The sequence below is a fragment of the Macaca fascicularis genome, chromosome 3, assembly GCF_037993035.2.
Source record: "Macaca fascicularis isolate 582-1 chromosome 3, T2T-MFA8v1.1".
In the NCBI taxonomy this organism is placed as follows: Eukaryota; Metazoa; Chordata; class Mammalia; order Primates; family Cercopithecidae; genus Macaca; species Macaca fascicularis.
The window spans coordinates 170186854-170209940 of NC_088377.1; the positions used below are offsets into that span (position 1 = coordinate 170186854).

Sequence of the window (23087 nt, forward strand, 5' to 3'; positions counted from 1 at the left end):
CCCTTGAAATGTCGACATAGCTTGTTAGTACTTTTTAAATTAGAGATTCCAGAGATAGGAGATATAGGCTCAACATATAGGTTAATCAGAGGTTTACCAATTATAGATGAAGGGAGTCATGAAGGAGTGTTTGTCAGATGGTCTATGGACCGGCCTCTTTGTTTAAAATGTGCAATACTGTCAGAAGCAGTAGCTCATGCCTGTCATCTCAACACTTTGGGAGGCTGAGGCAGGTGAACCTACTTGAGCCCAGAAGTTTGAGACCAGCCTGCGAAACATGGCAAAAACCCATCTCTGCCAAAAATACAAAAAAAATTAGCTGGGAGTGGTGGTGTGTGCCTGTGGTCCCAGCTACTAGGGAGGCTGAGATGGGAGTATTGCTTGAGCCCAGGAGGTCGAGGCTGCAGTGAGCAGTGAGGGTGCCACTGCCTTCAGCCTGGGTGACAGAGTGAGATCCTGTCTTAAAAAAAGAAAAATTTCACATTTAATGAGAAACAGACTTTGAGTACTTCAGGAAAGCTGCCCATCCCCCAACTGGGGTGGGTATTTTGATTTGACTTAAGATATGCTAGCAGTGTCTTTTTCCTCACTGAAGTAGTTTTCAGGCTGAAATGGTTGGAGGGCTAAAAACATAAGCTCCTGGATCACCATTACTCAAAGACTGAGTTATGTCCTAATTCTTAGTGATTTCAACATCCACATAGATGATCCTTCCCATACTTTGATCTCTGTTCCCTGAACTCCTGCCTTCCAATAATACTTTTTCCACCCTCCTCAACCACTGTCTCCCTTGATTTTACCCTAGTGCTTGTCATTAATAACTGCACCTAACCCCATTATTTCCACTCCCTAGCTATACCATCTCCTGTGTTTTCCTGAGTCCAATAATCCATTGACCCACCAATCCAACAATCTATTGCTTCTACCATGTTTTCACTGTCCCTCCCTCTCTTCATGTTCTCATTTCCTTGCCCTGTAACCTAGATTACCTGTGATCAGTCATTATTATTATCACTTCCTGGCATGCATTCTCAACATCTTTGTGTCTCTCTCACTTCCTTCCTTGGCTAAATCCAGTTCTCTACCAGCTCCATGCCTGTGTGATGCTGCTAAGCTTGCCACTGCACCCCTCTGGAGAAGATCACATGACATACTAACCAGTCTCACTGCAAAGTCATCATCATGGGCTCAAGGAGGTCCTTGATGTTGCCTGGAAATCATCATACATTCCCCTAAATCTGTTCACTCTGCTGAATGACTATTTCACACCTTCTCTCTCCTCTAACTGCCGATGCCTCCTGATGACCCCGCTTCCTATTTCACTGAGAACGTAGTAACAATTGAAAGAGAATTTCAGGCTCTCACCACCGAATCTACCAATTACCTAGATCCAGACCCACTAACTCTAGCTTCTCTCCTTGTTACTATGGAGGAACTGTGTCTCCAAGCAAAGTCCAGCTCTTTCCCTTTTGTAGTAGATCCCATCCCATCTCACCCAAAGATGTCACACCAGCAACTTTTCCTTTTTCCTACATCATCAGTTTGATCTCTACTTCTAGATCCTTCCCATCAGCAAGGAATATACTAGTATGCCTCCTAAACATACTTATTTCTTACATTAAAAAAAGAACAAAATAAAACAAAACCTCTCTTGGCCCCTCTGCCACCTTGCTCCAGTTTTCTCCACCCCTTTAAGCAAACTCCGTGAAAGGGATCCAACTTTTAAAAATCTCCATTGTCTCTTGAAGCCCTTCAATCAGGTTTTTGCATCCACTACCTCAACAAACCTGTCAAAGATTCCCACATTGCTAAAGCCCATGGCCAACCAGGCCCCACCTCACTGTCAGCAGAATGCTTTCTCCCTGAACCTTTTCTCCACTTGGCTTCCAGGACACTCTCTTGGCTTTCCTCCTCCCTCATTGGCCTTTTTCTCAGTTCCTTTGCTGATTCATTCTCATCAACACCCCCCAATCATGTCTGAATATCAGAAATTCCCAGGATTCAGTCCTTAAATCTCTTGTAATCAAAACACACGGATTTCATGCTACAAATATACTCTTCTTTTTTTTTTTTTTTTTTTTTTTTTTTTTGAGACGGAGTCTCGCGCTGTCACCCAGGCTGGAGTGCAGTGGCCGGATCTCAGCTCACTGCAAGCTCCGCCTCCCGGGTTCACGCCATTCTCCTGCCTCCACCTCCCGAGTAGCTGGGACTACAGGCGTCCGCCACCTCGGCCGGCTAGTTTTTTGTATTTTTTAGTAGAGACGGGGTTTCACCGTGTTAACCAGGATGGTCTCGATCTCCTGACCTCGTGATCCGCCCGTCTCGGCCTCCCAAAGTGCTGGGATTACAGGCTTGAGCCACCGCGCCCGGCCTCAAATATACTCTTAAACTTATATCTTTAGTCCAGACCACTATGTACTCCAGAGATACATATCCAACTGCCTAGTCAATATCTCTACTTGAATGTCTAATATGCCCAAAACAAATCTCTCAATATTATCCCTCAAATTAGCTGGGTGTGGTGGTGCATGCCTGTAATCCCAGCTACTCAGGAGGCTGAGGCAGGAGAATCACTTGAACCCAGGAGGTGGAAGTTGCAGTGAGCTGAGATCACACCACTGCACTCCAGCCTGGGTGACAGAGCGAGACTCTGTCTCGGAAAAAAAAAAAATTATCCCTCAAAACTTTGATCTCTCTAAAGTCTTCTCCAACCTAATAAGTGGAAGCCTCATTTTTCTACTTGCTTAAAACCTTGGAGTCATCCTTAACTCCTCTCTTTCTCTCCACCCTATTTCCAACCCATTAGGAAATCCTTTCAAACTACTTTCAAAATATATTCAGAATTTGATATTCTCACTAATTCCACTGCTACCAATCTGGACGAAACCATCATTATCATCACTCACCTGGATTGTTGCAAACACTTCCTAAATGCACTTGGTTCCTAATCTTACTCCCTTTCAGTCTAATGTGATCCTTTTAAAATACTAGATCATGTTACTTCTCTGCTCAAAACCTTCCAGTAGCTTCCCTTCTGTATTAGTTAAGGCAATGCTAGCTCTGAAAGAGATAAATCCTAATATATCAATGGCATAAAATAGCTAATAGAAGTTCTACTTCTCATTCACAAAGAGTCCAAAAATGGTGTTCCTGGTTCAAAAACTGAGTGGCAGTTTCACAGGATCCTTCCATCTTGTGGCTCTGCCATCTGCAACACACAGCTTCTAGCCACAGAAAGAGAATGAGCTCGGAGAATTACACATGGCAGGTCTGTATGGCCAGTACTGGAAGTAGTGTACAACATCTCCACCCTCCTCCCTTCCATCAAAGCTCAGTCATATGGCCACACTGCAAGGGAGGCTGGGAAATGTAGTCTAGCTGGGTTCACAGAAAGAAGAAGAAACAATTTAGCAAATAGTCAGTCTTCCATATCCTCTCACTCATCATAGCGAAAGCTAAAGTCCTTGCAATAGCCTAAAGGCCCTGCATGATGTCCCTCTCTCCCTCCCCCATTCCTGTTGCTCCCTCTCTGACCTCATGTCCTCTACTCTCCTTGCTACTGTACTCCAGTCCCACTGGCTTCCAGTTGCTCCTCAAACATTTCAAACATACTCCCAACTCAGGGCCTTGCCTTGGTGTTCCCTTTTCCTGGAATGTTCACCACCATCAGATGTTCACTCATATGTCACCATCTCATGAGCTTCCCTGGCCACCTTTTCTGAGATGGCAACACCACTCCTGCTAGTCCCAACACTCACTGTTCTCCTTTCCTGCCTTATTTTTCTCCTTATGTAAGCAAACAGAGAGGGTCTGTATTAGTCCATTCTTGTATTGCTATAAAGAAATACCTGAGACTGGGTAATTTATAAAGAAAAGAGATTTAATTGGCTCACAGTTCTGCAGCTATACAGGAAGCATAGCCGCTTCTGCTTCTTGGGAGGCCTCAGGGAAATTATGGTGGAAGGCAAAGGGGAAGCAGATATGTCTTGCATGGCTGGAGCAGGAGGAAGGGGCAGGGCAGGTGCCACAGACTTTAAATGAACACATGTCATGAGAAATCATTCACTATACAGTACCAAGCGAGGATGGCGCTAAACCATTCATGAGAACTCCACCCCATGATCCAATCACCCCCCACCAGGCCCTTCCTCCAACACTGGGGTTTACAATTTGACATGAAATTAGGGCAGGGACACAGATCCAACCCATATCAGGGTCTCCAGGGATAAAAGGAATTCAGTCAACTTGAGCAATCAGCCTGTTTCACAGCCTTCTGCCCTGTGGCCTGTTCTTCCCCAAACCCTGCATGGAATGTGGTCACCCTGTTGGTTTGAACCAGCTCCTTGCAGGCCCTGGCAATTTATAGATGAACTGTGTCAACTTTTCTCTTGACCATGTCAAAGTCTCCACCTTAGGAGGAGCTATAGCTTCATTGCCATAATATGCCACCTATGTGCTGGCATAATGGCTCAGTCATCTGTGCCACTGGGACCCCTCCTCTACGTGTGATTTTACACCTTCTCCCCTCTCCATCACCGCGTAAAACCCTCCTGTCACTTTCCCTTGGGGAGACATTGCTTTAGAGAACATTCCCAGTATCCTTCTTACATATGCCAAGTAATAAAACTCCTATTGATCAAAAACTGAGTTTTGCATTGTTTGTTACTAAGAGAACAAACCCTGGTTTTTCAGGTAACAGCACCTGTCACCACCTCTCATTCTATGTATGTTGCTTTTTTCTTGTTTTTGGGCTGTCTCACTTACCTCTACACACCAGAATATAAGCACCATGACAGACTTAATTTTGCTCACTGCTGTATCCCCAGTCCTAGAACAGTGTCTGCACACAGGAAACACTGAAGGTTCAGTAGCACCCATGAGCAGAGATGGGATGCTTGGACACGAATGTCAGCCTTTTGTGGTGACACCATCATGTGGCCACAAGCAGTCCTTCAGTGCTGCTCTCACTCGATGGCCTTGGGTGCAGCTATTGGTGGCATTTCTAATATGTGTTGTCCCTCAGGTCCTTTTCTTCCTTCCTCCACCCACTTTCTAACTCTGGGGCTCCCATGAAGTCTAATCTGCTTTCATCTCTTCAAAAAGTTTATCTGTTCTCATGGCTCCACCAGCCATCTCCTGGCCAACAACCCCTCCCAAGTATCTCCTCCAGGCTCTTGGGTCTTTCTCTTTAGATGTTCTGCCATCACATAGACTTCCTATGTCTTGAATTCAATTGACTTCCCTCATTCCATGCATCTAGCTCATTCTCCCAGTCTCCCATGATTAAAACCTTTTAATTTTTGAGTGCTCCTTCTTCATTTCATTCATTCAAGTGGTCACTAAGCTCAGGACTTATTTCCACTTTTAAAATCTGTCTTGTGGCTGGGCACGGTGGCTCATGCCTATAATCCCAGCACTTTGGGAGGCCGAGGCAGGCGGATCACTAGAGGTCAGGAGTTCGACACTGGCCTGATCAACATGGTGAAACCTTATCTCTACTAAAAATACAAAAATTAGCCGGGCGTGGTGGCACATGCCTGTAATCCCAGCTACTTGGGAGGCTGAGGCAGGAGAATCGCTTGAACCTAGGAGGTGGAGGTTGCAGTGAGCCAAGTTCGCACCATTGCACTCCAGTCTGGGTAACAAAAGCAAAGCTCCATCTCAGAAACAAACAAACAAGCAAGCAAACAAAAAAACCTCTTGTATATAAGGGTTCGTTTCTATTTCCCTTGCCCTTGCTAGGCCAGGCCCTTCTCCATTAGGGAACCTCAGGGTTGGAGGGCCCCATCTCTGGCACTCTCACTATCTGTTTAGCCTTTACTAGGACAATTCCAGGATGGATGGCTCACCACTAGGCTGAGTTTGTTTAGGACAGGGACAATGTCCTATTTATTTTTGGTTCACCAGCACCTAACACAGTGCCTGACTTTAAGGAGTTGTTATTTTTATTTTTTAAAAGAAAGGGTCTTGCTCTGTTGCCCAGGCTGGAGTGAAATGGCACAATCACAGCTCATTGTAGCCTCAACTTCCCAGGCTCAAGCAACTAGCTTGAACTACATGTGTGTGCCACCATGCCCAGCTAATTTTTAATTTTTTTTTTTTTTTTTGTAGAGAGGAGGGGAGGAAGGGTCTCATTATGTTGCCCATGCTGGTCTCGAACTCCTGGCCTCAAGTGATCCTTAAGGAGGTATTTTTAAAACTGTTTTTGAAATAATGCCTCCTGAGGCAGCCTGTTTTATTGTTAATGCCCATTAGATGTGTTTCCCTGTAGGCACAAGCTCAGAAACCTTCCCAAGAAGACCCACGATTCCCACTGCCTTCAGTTCAGGCTCCTCAAATTGGCAAGATCTTCCATTACCTCTCCAAACTTACCATCCATGCTTTCCTTTCATTGCTTCCCCCTCACTCCTTTTTTTTTTTTACCTTCCTCATTTGCTACCTGGTCTGAGAATTTACCCTCCACTCTGCCCTCCACTTGTCCTTATTCCTATTACTCTTCTTGCTGAATAGTCCATTTGGGACTTCCTTAGTTCAGCCTTAGTCATATCTTCCTCTGAAGCCTTCTCTGACTACCACCAAGGGTCAGTGACACTCCTTTGTCTGAACGCCATAAGCATTAGTTGTAAAACTTTCACATTGACAGTAACTAGCTTGCTTTCATGAGCTTAACTGTTTCATGAGCTTACTACTTGTCTCAATTTGATTTTAAACTATAGAGGCTTTATGTGCTAAGAACGCCACAGGTTTACATTCCATTTGTGTTGAAGCTATAGAATCCTTTATTTGATACTTGTTTTAATTTTATGACATGAAATGGATGATTTACTAAGTTCCTCTTAAACCAGGGACATGAAACGGGTTTGTCCCATTCCCTTCACTTAACATTACTGAGCTGGGCAGTAAGCTCAGAGCTGCAGATATAAAGATGAATAGACAGATACCTACCCAGGAGCTTACTCTAGAAGAGGACAGATGGATAAGCTACATTTTATAGCAGAATTTGGCAAAGTGTACTGAAGCTATAAACAGCTATGATGGTAAATAAGGTAAGAATTATGCTTAGTGGGGTCAGGGAAAGCTTCTAGAGCTAACATCTGAACTGGGACTTCTATCGGCAAGGCAGAAAATCAGGAAAACGCTCTTAATCCTGGCAGAGGAAGCCTCTTGATCAAAAATCTTAAAGATGAAAAAGGACCGGCTGTTAGGAAACACAGATGATGGTGCCCAGAACGCAAGATGAGGGAGTGTTGGGAGATGGAGCTGAAAGATACGCTGGTGCCAAAGACTGAAGAGCCTCCTGTAGATAGCACAGGGCGCAGCGCTGAAGGGAAAGAAAAAGTTGGGATTGTTCAATAAAGTTGGTGACTGATTCAGTCGGATTAATTCCGCCCTGGTGGCCTTGTGGGAATAAAGATAACCAGCAGGATAGTCTAAGAAGCCCTGTGGAAGCAGAGTCAAGAGCTGTGAATGGGGACGTGGCAGCCAAACGGCCGCGCCCACGCCACCCACAGTACGGGGCTGAGGCTGGGGCTGGGGCTGGGGCTGGGGCCCGGGCTGGGGCTGGGGCTGGGGCTGGGGCTGGGGCCCGCGGTCCCAACAAGCCCAGGGACTTGAGTTGGGCGGGAATCCGGTCCACGCAACTCGGCGCGGTCCCGGGGACGTGGCGCTTTCCAGCCAATCCCGGCTATGCGATTGTTAGACCAATGGCTGCTCGGGGAAGCTATGCGTCAGCGGCGAATTTGCTGATGATTGGTCGGGAGGCCGCCGACGAGGCGGATGAGGGCGGGTCGGGGAGCCGCTTCCGGTTGGGCGGTGCTTGCGCGCGTGAGCTGAGCCAGTGGGTGAGCGGCGGCCTCGGCATCCTGTGTTGTGGGGGCTACGAGGAAAGGTAAGTACGGTGATGCCCAGCCTCTTCACCACTGCCTCATCTTTATTCGCTTTCTTTCTGTCCCCGGTCTTGTTCTTGGCGAGGCAGGGGACTGCTTCACTCGGGGCCCCTGTCTCTGCTGGCGCCGGGGTCCCAGGCCTGAGCCTGCTGGATATCCCAGGGCCCTCGGTGTGCAGCCTGGGATGGAGGCCGCCGACCGTCTTCCCGCGCGCTCTGGGAAGGGGGCTGGTCCGGTCGAACTCCGTCCCATTGGGTACTGTTCTGTGCCTGGTTTGCTGCGTCCTGGTCCTCCGTCTCTGGGTCACGCCACTCACTGAGTCCCTGGCACCGGAGGGTCACTTTTTGCCTCCGGAAGGTCGGAGGGCATTTGGATAGTGTTGTAACAGCTCCTTGCTGCCTCCCACTCACCAGCCTGCTTGTATGTGCCAGCCCCGCCCCAAGGCCACATCCTGAGAGTAGGGTGCATCTGCCAAGGTCGTGTTCACTCACCTAAAGGGTGCAGAAACGGGGGAAAGAACGAGTGAAGACAATAGGTGGTATCTGTAATTTTAAAGAAAAGCCGAATGTTTAGAGCTTCCATGTTTGGCTACGTATTTCAGTTAGCGACAGAAAATAGTTTTTAAAGCTTTGTTGGGGAATTAATCTTCCTTTTAACGTTTTTTGTTGCTTCTAGCCCCATATCCTACTGATCTTTAGCATGCTGCGGTCAGAAATAAACTTAATTCCCTATAGCTGCCGTGATTAAGCGTTTAGTAGAGTGGCTTGCAGTTTCGAAAGCTGCTTTTGCATCAAGGTAAAAGCTCCCTGGGTCTCCTGCTAAAACTTTTGAGCCTGTGATCTGAATTCCTAAGTGTATAAAATTCTAGAATAGTGTCTTTGAGAATTGAATTGGGTTCATTTTCTGGCATGGACCATGAAGTCAACGTAAGTGAATTGGGAATAAGGTGGCTTCTAGTTGTTTTTTGTTCTAGTAGCTTATTCAGCTTGGAGGCAGAGAACCTTGGAATCTCTATAAAATTAGTCTTTGCCATAAAATGGAACTTGATACAAGACAAATGCAAGTTTGGCCTCACTCAGTAGATTTAATTAACCAAATACCAAACGACAGTCATCACTGAAGAATTTATATGTATAATCCAAACGAGGAACCAGATATAACCTCTAAATTTAAGATCCTAGAAGACCTACCTACTAACACTTGTCAGGGGTTGACAAGTATTTGTCAAGAAAATGAGTTTGCCAAGGCCTAATCTGAGGTTTTACGGTGATTGGGGGTTGGGGACAGGGGTTCCAATAGGATTCTTTTGAGAATCACAAGCTCACAAAAATATATTGAGTATGCCTGAGTGAATAGTACTCAATATAGCTTTGAAACCAACTCATTGTCACTCTCAATATAATCATTGTTTGCTTTCATTCATCCAGTGATGTGTCAAGAAATACTTATTGATAGCACTTTATATCCATTAGAGCAGTATTGGGATCTATATATTGGTGTTATTTTTTAAAATTTATTTATTTTAGAGTTGAGGGTCTCACTATGTTTCCCAGGTGGAGCCCTGAACTCGCATGCTCAAGCTGTCCTCCTGCCTCAGCCTCCCACGTGGCTGAGACTGCAACACCACACCCTAGTACATTGGTGTTAACACAGATTTTCTGTAATGTAGTTGTACCGGCAATATTGGAAGGACAGAGGTGTAGCCAGGGATAGCCATGGGAAATGCTAGCTAGACCATAAGGCCCTAGATTGTCACTGTCTGAACTCTGAAGTATGGATGTTGCTGATGCTGTAATTTATGTATTAGAGTTAAGACAGCTGAAATAACACTTGCCTGTTCCTGGCTGATTGCCAGATCCAGTAAACGGAATTGGAGCTTGGAAAACACAGGCAGGCAGGAACCACATTGCTGCCAAGTACCGCCCAATTAATTCAGTAAGATGTATTAATCCAGTAAAATGTGCAAGACACTGTATTAGGGACAATATAGGGATAATAATTTGTACTAGCTGATATGTAGACATTCTTCCAGAAGTGCAGATTCTAAAGGGGAGCTAAGGAGACAACTTAAAGTAGCCTGTGGTCATTGTTATTGAGTGGTTCAAATGAGTTTTATAGAAGTTTATATTGGATCATACCCTTTTTGTCCAAAAAGAAAAAAATAACGGATCACTTCCAGCTAGAGTGATCATAGTAGGTAGGTCTTCTAGGATCTTAAATTTATTTGTAGACATCTGGCACTGAAGGAAGGTTGAGTTAAATTAACTACCAAATTCTCAGCAATGTCAGGCTTGTTACACATGCACAGCAAAATTACAGCTAGAAACTAAGGCTCCTGTCCTTCTTTAAAAAGTGTTTTATTCTCTAGCCAGAAAAATTTAGTTTGTGCTGGTTGCTTTGGTTATAGAACTAATGAAGCTTGAGTAATAGTTTGAGACATTCTCAGGGTTTTTCTTCTGCAGCCAGATTTTATACTTTTATTATCTCAGCTGTCTTGTAAATGTATTCCCTCCATCACACAATATAATTAGAATATATTGATGAACCGATGTAACTTCATCACTAGAGAGACGTTAAATAAATTATGTTTTGGTGTCATGACTTTTATCAAATCATAAAGTATGCCATCACTTTTATGTGATGGTCCATTGGTATAGTACTAAAGTTTTTAAGTAAAGAATGTCAGATAGATAACAAGATAACTTCATTTTCTAGATTTCATAACCTGGGCCTTAGTATAGTTAAATTGCTATCAGGCTGTTCCCTGTAATCTCCAATTGAAGTAGACAGTTAAACAATGAGCTCCTGCTTTTGCTGTGTTATGGAGAAGTAAATGCCTTTTCTGGTGAATATCCATCCAGCTCAGAGAACTGGAATTTTACTACCACACCCATTTCTCCCAATTGTTAACATTGAGCAATGGGTCTTTGGTCAACCAGAATAACTGTTGGATCACTCAGTGTTAACATTCTTGTGAAGTTGAATTTAAACGTCTAAATGTCCCTGAAACAATTTAAGTATTCTGTGACCAATGGCACTTTACCAAAATTGAAAGCTTGGGCCATATATCGATTGCAGTGCTGGTCCAATGGATACCCACTATGGACACTAAGGACAAAAATTTCCTTGAAAGCTCTTAAGTTCTTACCTGAAGGGTGGGGCAGGGAGGAGTGGTAAGAATTTAGAGCTTTTAAGGACATTTTTGGATGGATCGAAGAAACCAATTCTTAAGACTCGTTATTATTAAAATCACACTTAACCCTGTTAATCTTTTCTTTTTTTTTTTTTTTTTTTTTTTTTTGAGACGGAGTCTCGCTCTGTCGCCCAGGCTGGAGTGCAGTGGCGCCATCTCGGCTCACTGTAAGCTCCGCCTCCCGGGTTTACGCCATTCTCCTGCCTCAGCCTCCCGAGTAGCTGGGACTACAGGCGCCCGCCACCTCGCCCGGCTAATTTTTTTGTATTTTTAGTAGAGACGGGGTTTCATTGTGTTAGCCAGGATGGTCTCGATCTCCTGACCTCGTGATCCGCCCGTCTCGGCCTCCCAAAGTGCTGGGGTTACAGGCTTGAGCCACCGCGCCCGGCCGTTAATCTTTTCTTTTTAAAAATTACTGGAACGATTCATGAAAACAACTTTATAGAAGATCATTATTAGTGACATTAATACTACAAAAGGATGATAGCTACTGGATATCTTTTCTAATCTTTTGGTTTGTGCCTAACATGCTGTCCAATAAAAATATAATACTAGTCATATATGTAATTTTAAATTTTCAGGTGAAAATCTAAAACAGGGAAAGTAATTTTAATAATATTTAATCTAATACATATAAAATACCATTCTTTTGATATGAAATGTAACACTTATACCAATCTCAGTTCACACTAGCCACATTTCAAGTGCTTAGTAATCATATGTGGCTAGTGGCTACTGTACTGGGCAGTACAGGTCTAGATTTTTTTTTCCCCAAGAAAAAAATATTAGATGTTGCCTTTCGTGGAAGAGACACAAAATTTTAGAAGGAGAGACTCATTTGAGAAATGGGGGGTGGGGAGATTCAGTTTTCACAAGCATTGGTTTACTTTCTAGATCGCATGATGAAAGCTCATACAGCTAAGTCTTTCATTTATGTGTATCATATTTTTCCTAATATTATGTTGTCCATTATGTCCGTAGTATATCCATTGGACCAGTATTGTGATCAATATATATGGCCCAATGGATGCAAAGATCTTTCCAGCTGGAAGTGATCTGTGATCTGTACCTATTCCTCTAAACTTTTTTTACTTTTTAGATGAAAGTATCCAACTTAAACTTTTTTCTTTTTTTTTTTTTGAGACAGGGTCTTGTTTCCTCACCAAGGCTGGAGTGTGGTGGCATGATCATGGCTCACTGCAACCTCGTGTCTCCGGGGCTCAGGGGATCCTCCCACCTCAGCTTCCCGAGTAGCTGGGACTATAGCTGCACCACCACACCCAGCTAGTTTTTTGTATTTTTGGTGGAGATGGGGTTGCCTAGGCTGGTCTTGAACTCCAGCATTCCATCCACCTCGGCCCCCCAAAGTGCTGGGATTACAGGTGTGAGCCACTGCCAGATAGCTGGCCCAATCTAAACTTTTATAAAGTGTTGAAGTGGGTGAGGAAAATGGTGAGAAGGGCCATTAACTTTGTATCATTTGGTTTCAATTTGGTTGAAAAGACAAAGATGCTTCAGAAATGAAGTACACTGTCTGGTCGTGGTCCCAACACTTTGGGAGGCCGAGACCGAGACGGGAGGATCACTTGAGGTTAGGAGTTCGAGATCTACCTGGACAACATGGTGAAACCCTGTATCTACTAAAAATACAAAAATTATTCGGGCATGGTGGAGCATGCCTGTAATCCCAGCTATTCAGGAGGCTGAGGCAGGAGAATCACTTGAACCCAGGAGGTGGAGGTTGCAGTGAGCCAGGATCACACTGCTGCACTCCATCCTGGGCAACAGAGACAGACTCAGTCTCAACAAAAGAAAATGAAGTGCACTAATGTAGTTTTTCAAATGCTGTATATGAAGTTATTTTTTTACTGTTCCTTTTCACATCTTCCCACATAAAATATCCTTTGTCTTAGATGTGCTTTGTTTCTGCTTGAACATACACAAACGCTCCATACCAAAAACCATATGGTTTTAGATAAATCTAGTACAGTTTTTGGTATGGATGGTGTTTTTTGTTTTTAGTGTCTGTATTCATAAAACAAGAGGCCTTTTGTTAAAGTTTCTAATAGCCAGGAGTTGGTATATGTGGGCACAAAGGACGTTTTGTTTTTTTTAAGTAGAACTTACTTAAAGTGCAGATTTTTCATTCCTCCCTGCAGAAAGATGAAGTTAAAGATGGACCATTGACTTTGTCCATCTGGTGGTCCTTGATGACGTTTGTAGGCCGTTTCATCAATAAATAGTAAGGAAGCCAGATTTCAGGGTAGCATTGGATGGTGAGGAAGCAGAGGCAGCAGGGTAGAAACTGTGTGGGTGAGGGAAAGGGAATCACAGGCTTGAAGGAATAGCACAGTCTGGGAAAGACTGTGGGTAGTGGAGACCTCAGAAGCATTGATTGACAGAATGGAGGAGCCTGTTTAAGGGTGCGATTGGAAGTTTAATCGAGAGAGGGGAAGAAAGGAGAAATGGGTGAGTGATAAAGCTAAATCGCTTGGCTTTTCCTCTTTGGAATTCTGGTATCCTGGTATCAAGATATTAAGCCTGAAACATAAATGTAGTTTTCCCTCTAAATCACAAAGTGAATCAGTATATTACATTTCTGTATGCTGCATGTCTTAAAATTTGGTATAGTATCCTTTCCAGGCCCTGATAATGTTAGAGTGCATAAGCATTTATTCATATTGTAATATTTGGGGTTGGCAAGAATTGTTAGGGTATTGTGCTATATTTTATTTTGAGAATGTAATCATTTGTAAAATTTTCCTAAAGTCCCCTTAGGCATAAGGAAAATCCTTTGTTGCAGTGACTCTTGATTTTACTTGATTCTGCAAGCCTCTGTCATACATATTGTTGGGATATATCCCAAAACATCAACAACATATAATTCTGTTTTTTGTTTCCAAAGTTTTGTTTATCTGCAGCATTATTTGTTTATAGGCTGGGTATGGTAGCTCACGACTGTAATCCCAGCACTTTGGGAGGCCAGGGCGGGAGGATCACTTGAGACCAGCCTGGGCAACATAGTGAGACTCTACAACATTTTTTTTTTTTAATTAGCTGGGCATGGTGGTGCACACTTGTATTCCCAGCTACTTGAGAGGCTGAAGTGGGAGGATGGTCTGAGCCCCGGAGGTCCAGACTGCAGTGAGCTATCATCACACCACTCCAAGTAGCCTGGGTGACAGAGTAAGACCCTCTCTCAAAATAAGACTTGTTTATAGTTTGAGATAGAAGTTTCATTTTGCCCTGAAGTAAAGGCATGCTCACTTTAATGTTGTATTTATAGAGCCACTAAATCTCGAATTTTCTGTTTACTCTGATTTGATTGATCAGTTGAATTATTGGAGGGTCAGCCAGAGTGGTGTTATTCACCCAGAGCAATATTTTACAAGTAATACACACAGAAAGCTAATAAACCTGAGAGTGTGCTGTTCATACAAATTAGACAATACAGCGGATACAGTATTAAAGTTCACCTTCACACCAGTCTTACCAACCCACCCCATTCGTGTCTCTTCCATGAACCTTGAGGTTACCACTGTTTGCACATGGGTGTTTATCTTTCCACACCATTTATGTGCGTGTTGTATTTTATACAAATAAAAACGAGCTGGGGAGATTGTTTAATTTTGTTTTGCTTTTTATGTAAATGAGATCTTCACATTGTTTTGCACCTTGCTTTTTTTTATTCACTTGACATATCGTGGTGAGTTCTCCATATCACTGTGGATAGATGCGTCTCGTTCTTTTTTTTTTTTTTGCACTCTTTTTTTTTTTTGAGAAAGAGTCTCGCTCTGTCACCCAGGCTGAAGTGCAGTGGCGCGATCTCAGCTCACTGCAGCCTCCGCCTCCTGGGTTCCAGCACTTCTCATGCCTCAGCCTTCTGAGTAGCTGGGACTACAGGCGTGTGCCACCACACCCAGCTAAGTTTTGTATTTTTAGTAGAGACAGGGTTTCACCGTATTTCCCAGGCTGGTCTCGAACTCCTAACCTCAAGTGATCTTCCCGTCTCGGCCTCCCAAAGTGCTGGGATTACAGGCATGAGCCACCACGCCTGGCTTCTTTTTTTTTTTTTTTTTTTTTCCAGACACAGACAGGATCTCTGTCACCCAGGCTGGAGTTCTGTGGCACAATCTCAGCTCACTGCAACCTCCACCTGGTGGTTTCAAGCTATCCTCCCACCTCAGCCTCCTGAGTAGCTGGGACTACAGGTGCGTGCCACCATGCCCGGCTAATTTTTGTATTTCTAGTAGGGACAGGGTTTCGCTATGTCGCCCAGGCTTGTCTTAAACTCCTGGATGCAAGTGATCCACCTGCATCAGCCTCCCAAAGTGTTGGGATTACAGGCATGAGCCATCATGCCCAGCCTCATGTCGTTCTTTTTTTTGAGACTGAGTCTCGCTCTGTAGCCCAGGCTGGAGTGCAGTGGCACGATCTCGGCTCACTGCAAGCTCCGCCTCCCAGCTTCACACCATTCTCCTGCCTCAGCCTCCAAGTAGCTGGGACTACAGGCACCCGCCACCATGCCTGGCTAATATTTTGTATTTTTAGTAGACGGGGTTTCAGCATCCCATTAGCCAGGATGGTCTCTATCTCCTGACCTTGTGATCCGCCCACCTTGGCCTCCCAATGTGCTGGGATTACAAGCGTGAGCCACTGCGCCCGGCCCATTCTTTTTAACCTTTGTATATTTTTCCATAATAAAGATTTAATATATTTTGCCAATTCTCTCTTTGTATTTGTTTTCCGATTTTTTAATCGTTATGAACTGTCATCATTGAACATCTTACTTAATACAAGTATCTTTGTCTGTAAATGTGGGTATTTTGATGGGATTGAATGAAACAATGTTGAGAAACATAGCCAAGTTCTAACATTGATAGGAATAGAATAAGATAAGTACCATCTTCGACCCCTTTTTCTGTGGGTTTCATGGTCTTGCTTTCACATTGCTTCTTCTGATGGATTTTCATAAGTCTTAACCTTCACATCATCAGTAACAGTACCTTTTTTGAGACTGGGGCACTTGGGAATGACTGCCCGCCTGCCCCCCGCCGCTCCCATTATCTCCTTAGGTACATTTCTATTTGTCTTACTGCGTTGTATTTATTCTAGAACACTTTCCACTCTCCACTGATACGTCCTCTGCCATTTCAGGACCTCCCACCCACTCCCACTGAGCTGCTTTCCCAGTGATGAAAGAAAATGTAAAATCCTGAAAACCCTTCTTCTTGATTTTTAATTTTATTTTTTCCTCTAAGACTTTAACCACTCTGGATAGTACTGTGGGGAATCAGTAGAGTGTACTAAACAGATTTCTACTCTGCAGCTTCTTTGCAGGTTTTTTGTCACATTTTTTCAGTGAAGTGTTCCAGCTTTGTGCTTGTTCATTAGAGTCTCCTGTGACTACAGAGATTCTGAAAGTTTGAATCAGGGCCTGGAAATCTGTACTTTGAACAGTACTACAGGTGGTATTTATGCCTAGGCAAGTATCGGAAACAACTGTGCAGAAGGATAAAGAAGTTCTTATCTGTGGCCAGACCATTTTAATGATTTGGCCTTTGAAGGTGACTCAAGGTTGAGCCTGGATGTTGGAGACTTGGTGCTATAGACCAAGGAAGCTGCCAAGTGTTTCACTGGTTCCTAATCTCATGAACATCAGAATCACCTAAAAAACATTTAAAGCTGCAAATGTCTGAATTCAGCTTCAGAGAATCTAAATCAATAGGGGAAACTTAAAGCTTCCTAAATGATTCTAATAATCAGCCATATTTGAAGACCAGACCATTGATGCGTACAAAAAGTAAAGGATTTGGAATCAGCATTTAAATCTTGGTTCTTTCACTTTTAATTCTTACGAACTTAGGCAAAAGGATTAAAGTTCTACTTTCGTATCTTTTGAAAGAAAACAGAAAGTGGACATTTTAACTATAAGTTTCTTATCAGCCTACAATCAGATGAAGGAAACTGGTAAAAATTTCTCACCATAATAATTGAAGAGTCCGATATTCCACCATACTTATTTTATGGATTAAGTAATTGGGATAATACAAAAGACTTGCATAGATGTGTGTATCACATTAATAATTTGGGATGTGAGCTTTTAATTTCTTATTTAATTATTAAGCATACTGCCTCCTGAATTAACTGCTTTTCATTTTCTTTAAGATCTAATTATCATGGACCTGCGACAGTTTCTTATGTGCCTGTCCCTGTGCACAGCCTTTGCCTTGAGCAAGCCTACAGAAAAGAAGGACCGTGTACATCATGAGCCTCAGCTCAGTGACAAGGTTCACAATGATGCTCAGAGTTTTGATTATGACCATGATGCCTTCTTGGGTGCTGAAGAAGCAAAGACCTTTGATCAGCTGACACCAGAAGAGAGCAAGGAAAGGCTTGGGTAAGGTGCCAGCTGTCAGGGGTCTAGTGTGGGTAATGACATTCTTTATAAAGGCTAATTCTTTTCTTCTTTTCTGGCTCAGTTATGAGTAAAGTTGTATTGAACTATTAATATATCTTCTGAAAGCTAATCATGGAATTACTACCTCTAAAATTTCATTAAGTGCCTGATTTCATACATTTTTAATTGAATAACAGTTTGTACCTTGTTCTGCAAAGCATTGTTTTTGCATAAAAGTACCAAGTACTGCAGGACCCAACTTGAACTGCATTATCTTGCTCCCAGAAGAATATAGCATGGGGGGATTTCTCATCTCTTCTCATCTCTGCTGCTTTTAATTTTTAAAAACTGTGCCCTATTGACCTGGCACAAACCAAGTCTTTGATGGGCTAATAAACTGCACATTGGATCCCTATGAAGTTTATGGTTTCCCGGGGTGTCCTTCACCCTCTTTATTTTCATTCTCAGATATTTGCTTCAGTAGAAAACAAAAATCAAACCAACTTTGTCTTTTAGAAAATTGTAACTTAATGTCTGAGTATGAGTTACTGTTTCAGTAACAGCGGGGCCATAGTCAGGTTCTTTGGCTCTCTTGGTAGACAGCTTTTGACCTGAAAAATTGATTTTGTAGAATCCCAGTTGAGTATTTCTAATTGGGGATCTGACAGTGTGTTTTTTGGTCCTTCCAAAGCCTTCCTTTTGAAGAAAATGCAGGTCAACTTTATAAAAATATTATTCTCAGTGAGCACTATTGGTGCAACTTTCTGAACTGTATTCGAGAGATTTGTGTGGAAAGTTGTGCCACACATAGCAATTTCTAAAAATATTTTGCCTTGATGGGTAGCATTTTGATCATAAGACATTGTTACAGGATTTGCTTTGGAAGATGCTGCAGAATGAATGTATTTTTTCATTGGGTTATCTACTGACTGAAGGATACAGTGTTTTATTCTTCAACGTTGACAGAAATAATAAAAATATTTTGCTATGTAGAATGAGTACTATCACATAACATTTGAAAGTAGATATAGATAGAAATGCATCACAGAGTTAGTGTTCTATTAGGTTGCTTTCCTTTGAGAGACCATCCTCACTTTCAGTTTTAATCTAATAACCGTACTAACATTCCAGGTTGAAAATAGAAATGCAGGTCGGGCATGGTGGCTCACGCCTGTAATCCCAGCACTTTGGGAGGCCAAGGCGGGTGGATCACAAGGTCAGGAGATCGAGACCATCCTGGGTGACACGGTGAAACCCCATCACTACTATTAATACAAAAAAATTTAGCCCGGGGGGGCTGGGCGCGGTTGCTCAAGCCTGTAATCCCAGCACTTTGGGAGGCCAAGACGGGCGGATCATGAGGTCAGGAGATCAAGACCATCCTGTCTAACACGGTGAAACGCCGTCTCTACTAAAAAATATTTTTAAAAAAACTAGCCAGGCGAGGTGGCGGGCACCTGTAGAACCAGCTACTTGGGAGGCTGAGGCAGAAGAATGGCGTAAACCCGAGAGGCAGAGCTTGCAGTGAACTGAGATCCGGCCACTGCACTCCAGCCTGGGCGACAGAGCGAGACTCCGTCTCAAAAAAAAAAATTTAGCCGGGCGTGGTGGCGGTTGCCTGTAGTCCCAGCTACTCGGGAGGCTGAGGCAGGAGAATGGCATGAACCCGGGAGGTGGAGCTTGCAGTGAGCTGAGATCGTGCCACTGCACTCCAGCCTGGGCAACAGAGCGAGACTCCATCTCAAAAAAAAGAAAAGAAAATAGAAATGCAGAGGGTATTCTAATTCTTTATGTTACGCCCATTAATTTTGTGCATGTCCAACCCACATTTTGTTCTGCACATATTTTTTCACAGAATTACTCTTAAATAATGGAAGGCCCTTAGGTTTGGTGTCATTTAGTGTAGATGGTACTTTAATGAGGATATTCTGATCCCTTGCAGGTAGGGATAAAGCTCTGCTGGCAGTTTTCAGTAGAAAGTACTCGTTTTTGTGATCAGTGAATATTAAAAGTTCGTCACATATGCAGATTCTGTATTTGATTAGAACAAGATGATAAAGTCATGTTTTTTATGGAATGTGCGAATAGACTGTTTGCTTCTCCCAAATTTTGTTGGTAGTGACAAATATCCCTACTTTATATAGTAACATACTGTTGGGAGCAAGAATCCCACATGAACCTTTTAAAAAACTTGTTTACTATGGCATTTCCAGACATTGTTTTGGTAGGGTAATGTATACCAGAACTGGGAACAACAGGTTCCCCCTTTTTTCCATCTGTCTATAAGACACATAATTATTAAGAGGTAAGTCATTGTTTATGCCTTATTTGCAATAATAGCTAAAAGAACACAGGAAGCATTTAAAAACAATTCAATATACAAGTTTCAGGTATTTTTTCTTATTAAGAATGTTGACAGGCCATTTTATGTATCCTTAAAATGAAGATTTGTTTTGAGGTAGTGGTTCTTAATATTTAGAAAGTTTTCTGGCTGGGCACAATGGCTCACGCCTGTAATCCCAACACTTTGGGAGGCTGAGGCAGGCAGGTCATGAGGTCAAGAGATTGAGACCATCCTGGCCCATATGGTGAAATCCTGTCTCTACTAAAAATACAAACGTTAGCTGGGCGTGGTGGCGCGTGCCTGTAGTACCAGCTTCTCAGTAGACTGAGGCAGGAGAATTGCTTGAACCCAGGAGGCAGAGGTTACAGTGAGCCGAGATCACGCCACTGCACTCCAGCCTGGCAACTAAGAGAGACTGTCTCAAAAAAAAAAAAAAAAAAAAAATCCTTGATATATTTATTATAGGAGTGAACTAGAGCAGTTCATTATCCTTTTGGGGATCACAGGCCCAGGCCCTTTGGGAGTCTAATGAAAGCTAAGGACTTTTCCTCAGAAAAGTGCGTGCTTATATATACAATTTTGGGCCAGGCACAATGGCTCACGGCTGTAATCCCAGTACTTTGAGAGGCTGAAGCAGGAGGACTGCTTGAGCTCAGGAGTTTGAGACCATGTAGTCCCAGCCACTGAGGAGGTTAAGATGAGAGGATCCTTTCAGCCTGGGAGGTCAAGGCTACAGTGAGCTGTGATTGTACCACTGCCCTCCAGCCTGGGTGACAGAGCAAGACCCTATCTCAAAAAATAATAATAACAATAAAAATAAGAAAATTTTGTGTACTTAAAATTTCAGGAATATTGGTCACCCTTCTGGAGCCCATTTATTGATCCAAATTCTTAAACAACTGAAGGGTTTGCTTTATGCTCCTTGAAATGTAGAGGTATGTGCTACCTCCTAAAAGAAATAACATGAGGTGCACTAATGCATTGTGTCTGTCCTAGAATAAAGGTTTATTTAGTGGCATCCATAGGGTTCTCCGCTGTCACAGGACTATGACACCATTAGCTTTATAAATTTACACAGGCATTTAAAGATGATGGTTTAGAGCCTTATGCCTAAAATAGGATGTGCCCACTTCCTGTGTACTTACACAACTGCCTGCGGGCTTGATGATCAGCAAGAATGGCTTTTACATTTTTAGAGGCTTGTTTAAAAAGAAAAAAATACACACACACACACACCATACCATATGTTGCCCACAAAGTCAAAAATATTTACTATCTGTCCCTTTTTTAAAAAAGAAGTTTGCCTTGTAAACTATTTTTCTGTTTAAGTAAAAAAAATATATATTATTTTTTTCTTAAGTTTGCCAACCCCTAGGTTAAACCATTTGAGATGTTTGCATTGAATAGAATGCTCTTTAGCCAGCTTCATTAAGAAAAGCCCGTCTTGAACAGTCATGTCTTTTTTAATCTGGGCGATCCTTCTCTTAGGCTATTTATAATAGTTTAAAAATACCTTTTGGGGATAGGAGGGGTTCTGGTTGCCCTTTTTCCTTGCCCTTTATTTATGAACTGTACAGTGGCACTATTAGTAACCAGTATGATTTGAGCACAAACTGCATCCCATTATAAATAATGTTGAACTGTTCAATGTTGGTATAGCTTCATCTGTGAACAGTGTTAAAATTCTACAGGACTAAAGTTACAACAACAAAAATTGTCCTTATGTCTATGTAGATAGAAGAGGATATTTATAAGAGATAACTTTTTTTTTTTTTAATTGAGACGGGATCTCGCTCTGTCTCCCAGGCTGGAATGCAGTGGTGCAATCTCAGCTTATTGCAACCACAGCCTCCCAGGTTCAAGAGATTCTCCTGCCTCAGCCTCCTGAATAGCTGAGATTATAGGCATGCGCCACCATGCCCAGCTAATTTTTGTGTTTTTAGTAGAGACTGGGTTTCACCATGTTGGCCAGGCTGGTCTCAAATTCCTCACCTCCTGCCAGGTGATCTGCCCCTCTTGGCCTCCCAAAGTGCTGAGATTACAGGCGTGAGTACCAGGCCAGAGATAACTTCTTACTGGTTTACCTTTCCTGTTAACATTTTGGAGCAAGATTACACATTCTCTGAAGGAAAATGCTAGTTACTTATAGGATTTAAGTAATAGTTGTATCTAACCCCCTATCTGTATCAAGATGAGTCTCTTTTCATAGTGTCACTAGTGCTCTTCAGTTCTGATCACTCTCCTATGTTTTTTCATGAAATGAACACAAACTGGGGAAAGACATTATTTGCTACCAAGTGACAATCTTTTCAATCCTTATAGGTGGTTACTTATAGGATTTAAGTAATAGTTGTATCTAACACCCTATCTGCATCAAGATGAGTCTCTTTTCATAGTGTCACTAGTGCTCTTCAATTCTGATCACTTTCCTATGTTGTATTCATGAAATGAACACAAACTGGGGAAAGACATTATTTGCTACCAACTGACGATCTTTTCAGTCCTACAAATAATAGAGCATAGGAGTGTACCAAGATTTCGCTTCTGTTGGAAGTTTTGACTTCAACTTCATATTCCAAACTGAGCTGCTTACTTGGGTAACATTACATAGGATGATTTTGCCTCTGTAGTTAAGTGATTGCACCTTTAAACAGAAGTTTTCATATCATGCCCATATTTTTAAATCCATAAAGATGACAGATCTGGAAGAAGGACACTTACAAAGCTTCATAAAGCTACTGATCCTTTAGCTTTGTGGTTTTGCTTTATGATCTACATACTAACCCTCTCAGCTTATTAACATTCTCATAATCAGATATACATTCTTACCACATCATTTCATCAGAGTTCTCTGTTTTCATGTAAAAATCCAGTTCAACATAGTATTTAAAAGCTGCTAGCCATTTTTTAGATACGCATCTTCCTGTCTTTTTATGTTTTTTAAAAATAATCTTGCCTTGAGATATAAATGATCCCAGAACTTTTTTGATATCTTCTTATTTTTATCAAAAATGTTACTTTTTCTAAAAGCAGCTAAATTTTTAAAGTCTGATGTAAATATTATGAATTTTTAGAAAACCATGATTATTTACCAAGAATTGGAGTTTCTCTTCTGTAAGCAATAAAGAAAAATAAAGTTCAGCCACATCTTCACTAGAAAAAATACAAATGAAAAAAAGGAAAAACATAGTTTTACATGTTGTTTGATACAAAGAGTGGAGAACTTGGATAGGAGTGGATATTCACTCCTGAATTCTAACCATA

The 23087-nt window shown here is 42.4% G+C and overlaps 1 protein-coding gene across 4 annotated transcripts in view; it reads left to right on the forward strand.

Annotated features, from left to right (window-relative positions):
* Positions 1-7836: 7836 nt before the first annotated feature.
* CALU (calumenin) overlaps positions 7837-23087 on the forward strand; it is a 33842-nt gene continuing 18591 nt past the window's right edge. For 3 of the 4 annotated variants that reach the window (XM_045388426.2, XM_005550712.4, XM_074035945.1), the window contains exons 1-2: positions 7837-7888; positions 17248-17479. In XM_045388426.2, the coding sequence (XP_045244361.1) occupies positions 17259-17479 (221 nt within the window). In that variant the 5' untranslated portion in view covers positions 7837-7888; positions 17248-17258. Of the gene's footprint in view, positions 7889-17244; positions 17480-23087 lie in introns of those variants that run through there. The other variant, XM_074035944.1, reaches the window with a different exon arrangement.